The 6,932-nt window shown below is 46.0% G+C and overlaps 1 protein-coding gene across 7 annotated transcripts in view; it reads left to right on the top strand.

Moving 5' to 3' along the window:
- LOC139579283 (microtubule-associated tumor suppressor 1 homolog A-like) overlaps nucleotides 1-6,932 on the top strand; it is a 93,581-nt gene that overhangs the window by 70,115 nt on the left and 16,534 nt on the right. For 6 of the 7 annotated variants that reach the window (XM_071407803.1, XM_071407805.1, XM_071407801.1 and 3 more), the window contains one exon: nucleotides 3,385-3,713. The exons of the other annotated variant lie outside the window; for it this stretch is intronic. In XM_071407803.1, the coding sequence (XP_071263904.1) occupies nucleotides 3,385-3,713 (329 nt within the window). The remainder of the gene's footprint in view (nucleotides 1-3,384; nucleotides 3,714-6,932) is intronic. 7 annotated transcript variants of the gene reach the window in all.

Here is a 6,932-nt window from a genome sequence, read left to right on the forward strand (position 1 = left end):
CCAGCCTCTCATCTCTCCCCGATATCTCTTTTAGTAGCACCTCTTAAAGTCTCCTCTAGACACTGATCCAAGATCCGTTTAGTGTTTCTCCCCATGATAGTTACGGTCATGACTTGTGGAGGGAAAGCTGATCCTAGATCTGTGCCCAAGCCCAACTTCCATCCAGAGATGTTTTTTTCTAACTTGTAAAATATGTTCCAAATGGCACCACCTTCCCTATATAGCGAACTGGTTAAAAGTAGTGCACTTAATAGGGAGTAGGGTGCCATTTGGGATGCACATAATTTCCCACTGTATGCTAAGTGGCTAACTGACTGACATCTCTCTCACAGACTGGGCCCTGAACCTCTATCAGCCTGCATGGCAGATCCCAGGTACACGCACTGCAAAATGTCCGCTTGACTCTTTTTCCCTCCAGAACGGAGAAAAAATAAGCAAGAGACATTTTGTAAAAGGTGACGATATGTTGCTGAATATGATGGACATAGCCATATCTGAAGCTCCTCCCAGTAAACAGAAATACTACTGGCAAACATGTTATATAATAGTGGTCTATATATTGGTCCAGTGACATCAGCCTCTTAGGCAGATCAGATAAACCTCCATGGCCTTTGTTTTGATTCTCTTCAGAAGTTTCCGCCCTCATTGAAGTAAACCGAGATGATTGTCATAAATTACAGTTTATGCTTCTGAATGACGACTATTCATGTGGGTGGTGTGTGTGTCAGCCTGCCTGCCTCCTGGGAGGATGTTTTGGTTTCCCCTCCCTGGTGTGTTAAAAGAGTTTTGCGATTAGCAGTCACCCACAGGATGCCCCTGTGGGTGTGGTGTTGTCTTTTGGGTGCTGTGGTAGGCTGTGAAAACACAGGATGAAAGTAGGCTCCGCTCCCCCTGTTAGCTCCAGCCATGCATGGGGACATCCAGACTGGCAGCGGTGCGACATGCTCCAGGAAGCGTTGAAACTCTGTCTGTGTTACGGAAAGTCTCTAGTGTGTCTGTGTCCCAGGGTGTGGGGAAGTCAACCACAATGCCATTAGAAGAGGCAGACACACTGACAGAGCGCAAATTACCCACTAACACACACACACACACACACACACACACACACACACACACACACAAGTTTCATACTCAAGCATGTCCCACCACTGTCTGTCCGCGTGTCCCTATGCACACACACACTGATGCTTTGAATTTAGAAACAGAAAATAGCATGACAAGAAAATATATATAAATATATATATATAACCCAAAATGGCAGATTAGTGTCAAACTGTTAATAAATGATATGGCTGTTGACTAATAGGATAATGCAATGTAATTGGAGATTGGATTAGTAAATTGTTTGATATGAGTGTGTCTGTTGAGCCCATGCTGGTTATTGTAGAGCTAGACAGATGGAGTTTGAGCTCCATGCTTGTTATTGTAGAGCTAGACAGATGGAGTTTGAGCTCCATGCTTGTTATTGTAGAGCTAGACAGATGGAGTTTGAGCTCCATGCTGGTTATTGTAGAGCTAGACAGATGGAGTTTGAGCTCCATGCTGGTTATTGTAGAGCTAGACAGATGGAGTTTGAGCTCCATGCTGGTTATTGTAGAGCTAGACAGATGGGGTTTGTGCTCCATTCTGGTTATTGTAGAGCTAGACAGATGGAGTTTGAGCTCAGTTCTGGTTATTGTAGAGCTAGACAGATGGAGTTTGAGCTCCATGCTGGTTATTGTAGAGCTAGACAGATGGAGTTTGAGCTCCATGCTGGTTATTGTAGAGCTAGACAGATGGAGTTTGAGCTCCATGCTGGTTATTGTAGAGCTAGACAGATGGAGTTTGAGCTCCATGCTGGTTATTGTAGAACTAGACAGATGGAGTTTGAGCTCCATGCTGGTTATTGTAGAGCTAGACAGATGGAGTTTGTGCTCCATGCTGGTTATTGTAGAGCTAGACAGATGGAGTTTGAGCTCCATGCTGGTTGTTGTAGAGCTAGACAGATGGAGTTTGAGCTCAGTTCTGGTTATTGTAGAACTAGACAGATGGAGTTTGTGCTCCATGCTGGTTATTGTAGAGCTAGACAGATGGAGTTTGAGCTCCATGCTTGTTATTGTAGAACTAGACAGATGGAGTTTGAGCTCCGTTCTGGTTATTGTAGAGCTAGACAGATGGAGTTTGAGCTCCATTCTGGTTATTGTAGAGCTAGACAGATGGTGTATGCATAGGCTGATACAGTAGATCAAAACCTCATACAGTACAGTGTGTGTGTTGTGTGTGTGCATGTTTTTGTTCCAGCCCTGTCTAAACTGAGATCTAAGATTTAAAGACCATGATTAGTTGATTATTAGAATCAGCTGTGTTAGTGGTGGGCTGAAAACCCTGCTGACACTGTGTCCCTCTAGCACCAGGACTGCCACTCAAGGTGACACATGAAGCCTGTTTCTATGACTGTGAGGGGTTATTGACAGCGTGGTGGCCATAAGGGGGCAGTATTACAGTGTTTAACCCTCTTAGGGAGAAGGTCATAGTTCAGCTGGTGTGGTGATGAGACTCACATAGTGTTATAGCACTCTGCCTCTCATTGAGTTGACTGTGTCAGGTGGACGTCTTAACATGCAAACACTATTAAAGAGAGCTTTACTAACACAACTTATATTTGGTTGCTTTCGGGAAAGATGGAGATGGTTGGTATGGCATTATTGATACAATTATTAATGATGATCAACGTGAAGTATCAATATCAGGGTTAACTCTATTGACAGTCTGCTGTAGGGTCAAGAGCTGTGGCCAGTTTGCCCTCTTAATAAAACACGGCATGCAGCTTCAGTCAGGCATGAAATCTCCATGGTCCACTTTGCTCTGAGACAGCAAAATATATAAGAGAGGGATGGAGGGAGAGAAGAAGAGACGGCAAAATGAGGGAGGGAGAGAGGGATGAAAGAAAGGGAGGGGGGGAGAGATGGACGGAGAAAGGGAGGGGGGGAGAGATGGACGGAGAAAGGGAGGGGGGGAGAGATGGACGGAGAAAGGGAGGGGGGGAGAGATGGACGGAGAAAGGGAGGGGGGGAGAGATGGACGGAGAAAGGGAGGGAGTGGATGGTTCTGTCTCCTAACTGCACTGTGGCTTGATGCTAATGCACTCGTAATGGATCCTTGGAATCTACCTCGGGGCCCATCATTACAGAGCTATCCCAGCATGCACTGCTGCACTGTTTCTTAGCTCCACTGGGGTTTCAGTCGGTGTCTGCTCAGAGACCTTTAAGCGTATCCTCCTGCATGCTAGTGTGTCTGTGTTGTGTTTCTAGGTTTTATGTGTGTGAGGGGTTGTGGAGAGTGGAATGTGAGAGACCATGCTAAACATCGTGGCCAGCACACTCAACCGACCTTGCTCTCTTTCAGTGGACAAGAACAAGGCGCGGGGGACGCCGTTGGCGAGGACCCTCTCCCAGACGAGCACCACTACTCAGGTAGGAGGACCCAGCCAACCCCAGCCGTCCCAACCAGACCTGGTCCCAGTCCCTGCCGTCCTTCTCCCAGTCCAGGGACCAGTGGTCTCGGCATCCCACCCGGCCCGGGCTCTAGTGGAGGCTAAGCCGGCCACGGTGGCCCACTACCGTGCCCAGTGTGAGAAGAAGAACCAGAGCCTTCAGCATTTCCGACGGCTCCTGGAGCAGGGCAACCGCAGGATAGAGGCCTTGGCTACCGTGGTGCAGCACCTCTTCACCGAGGTAACACTGGAATATGTCTGGGTTTTACTGCACCTTGGTGTGCTGTTCTGTCACTTTACCCTTACCTACATGTACAAGTTACCTCGACTAACCTGTACCCGCGCACATTTATTTGGTACCGGTACCCCCTGTATTCAGCCTCGTAATTATTATTATTTGTTTTTGTTTTGTTTATTTAGTAAATATTTTCTTTACTCTATTTTCTTAACTGCGTTGTTGGTTAAGGGCTTGTAAGTAAGCATTTCACGGTAAGGTCTACTACACCTGTTGTATTCGGCGTATGTGACATTTGATTTGCTTTGTTTGTTGTAGTTTGGTGCTTGGTGAGCTGAAAGGAATGTCCTCGGTCTGTTTTTAGTAACTATGGTCTCGTTACAGAGGTCAGGGAACCATATCTGTCCTCTGTGTGTGTTTGAGTAGTGCCATGGATATTATTCACGTAGCAATATAGATATAGTGGGTGTTGGTCGGTTGACTTGCAGAGCTTCTGTTTACATGACGGAGGAGGAGGAGGCAGGAAGGACAGTAATCTCACCACACCCACTCACCATTTAGGGTCCATGGCTGTCATCAAATACATAACGCCTTTCCATCCACAACTATGTATGACTATTGATGAGTGGGTGTCAACGGCATGCTGTGGTTGGCTGCATGCCAGAAGTATCTGTTGTCTCTGGTGTCTGTTGTCCACTGCTAAAACAAGCAGTTCAGGCAGTGTGTGTGTGTGTGTGTGTGACTGCCTCCAGTCAAAAGCAGCCTCTCAATCATAACACTGGTAACACTGCTATCCCCTATCAATATCCTACAAAATCCCATCCATATCTTATATAGTGTGGCTTTGTAAGACGAGGATCCTGTTGAACCAAACTGAGTTCCTGGTTCATGTCTTTGAGGGTGTGTTCTATCAGTGTTTTAAGCCAGCGAATGGTCCAGCCAGGCGAGTGGGTGTGGCTTGTGTGGATAATACCGCCTGTCACTCACAGAATCCCGGACTTGGATTGGCTACTGTGTAAATATTTGCAGAGATCTTTACCCTCCTCTGTCTGTTTGAAAACGCTCATTGTGATCAAGTGACATCTCTTGACAGCACATGTTAAACTCTGCAGGAGATTTTTTATTATACGCTTTGTGTATTTAGGATTGAGAGGAATCATCCCCATATTAAAACATTCATTATAGACCAGAATCTACTAACACAGAGAGAGAATGAGGTTTCACTACTCTGTAAATCCTTTCATGACAGGCATTTCCACATCTATCTTTGTCATACTTTTAATTATTCTGGTACGGCAGGAACATGTTTGGAATAGCAGTGATGATCTGCTCCAGGCGCCGAAATCCCTGGGCGTTTATAAAGTATACTGGCTCACCTTGCTTTAACAGTTTTATGAGGGCAAAGTGAACTTTTGGAATTCTTCATATGTATGACAACTGGCTAGGGAATGTGCAGCTCACAACCTCTTTCCCCAGGTTCTCCCTCTCTCTCTTTCATTCTCTCTCCGTCTCTCTTTCATTCTCTCTCCGTCTCTCTTTCATTCTCTCTCCGTCTCTCTTTCATTCTCTCTCTCTCTCTTTCATTCTCTCTCCCTATGTCTCTTTCATTCATTCTCTCTCTCTCTCTTTCATTCTCTCTCTCTCTCTTTCATTCTCTCTCCCTATGTCTCTTTCATTCATTCTCTCTCTCTCTCTTTCATCTCTCTCTCTCTCTTTCATTCTCTCTCCCTATGTCTCTTTCATTCATTCTCTCTCTCTCTCTTTCATTCTCTCTCCCTATGTCTCTTTCATTCATTCTCTCTCTCTCTCTCTTTCATTCTCTCTCTCTCTCTTTCATTCTCTCTCCCTATGTCTCTTTCATTCTCTCTCTCTCTTTCATTCTCTCTCCATCTCTCTTTCATTCTCTCCCTATGTCTCTTTCATTCATTCTCTCTCTCTCTCTCTCTCATTCTCTCTACCATGTCCTAAAGCTGATTTAGTCCTTAGTTACTCCTCACAAATGGGACTTGCTGTCATGTTGTAAGTGTATCTGATATGTTACCCCACATCTGGTACCAATGAAGAACCGTAACAGCACGGTTATGTGTTTAAAGGAGGGGGGTAGGGAGGGAATAAGGGAGGGAAAGATGGATACATGGAGATGGAGGGAGGGAGGGGTGGTCTACATCCAGTCTTGTGATGTTGACCACGCCTACCGTCTGCTGACCCTACCTGACCAGAGTTGTTACACACACTGAGCTTCACATTAACACACACCGTCTATCTGTCTGTCTGAGTGGTGTGATAGACTGTATTCTCTCCCATCACTATCACACCACTCAGACAGAGAGACTGTGTTCTCTCCCATCACTATCACACCACTCAGACAGAGAGAGAGACTGTGTTCTCTCCCATCACTATCACACCACTCAGACAGAGAGAGAGACTGTGTTCTCTCCCATCACTATCACACCACTCAGACAGAGAGATAGAATGTGTTCTCTCCCATCACTATCACACCACTCAGACAGAGAGAGAGACTGTGTTCTCTCCCATCACTATCACACCACTCAGACAGAGAGATAGACTGTGTTCTCTCCCATCACTATCACACCACTCAGACAGAGAGAGAGACTGTGTTCTCTCCCATCACTATCACACCACTCAGACAGAGAGAGAGACTGTGTTCTCTCCCATCACTATCACACCACTCAGACAGAGAGATAGACTGTGTTCTCTCCCATCACTATCACACCACTCAGACAGAGAGAGAGACTGTGTTCTCTCCCATCACTATCACACCACTCAGACAAAGAGATAGACTGTGTTCTCTCCCATCACTATCACACCACTCAGACAGAGAGAGAGACTGTGTTCTCTCCCATCACTATCACACCACTCAGACAGAGAGATAGACTGTGTTCTCTCCCATCACTATCACACCACTCAGACAGAGAGAGAGACTGTGTTCTCTCCCATCACTATCACACCACTCAGACAGAGAGAGAGACTGTGTTCTCTCCCATCACTATCACACCACTCAGACAGAGAGATAGACTGTGTTCTCTCCCATCACTATCACACCACTCAGACAGAGAGAGAGACTGTGTTCTCTCCCATCACTATCACACCACTCAGACAGAGAGATAGACTGTGTTCTCTCCCATCACTATCACACCACTCAGACAGAGAGATAGACTGTGTTCTCTCCCATCACTATCACACCACTCAGACAGAGAGATAGAG

Source organism: Salvelinus alpinus, chromosome 6 (genome assembly GCF_045679555.1).
Source record: "Salvelinus alpinus chromosome 6, SLU_Salpinus.1, whole genome shotgun sequence".
Taxonomy (NCBI): domain Eukaryota; kingdom Metazoa; phylum Chordata; class Actinopteri; order Salmoniformes; family Salmonidae; genus Salvelinus; species Salvelinus alpinus.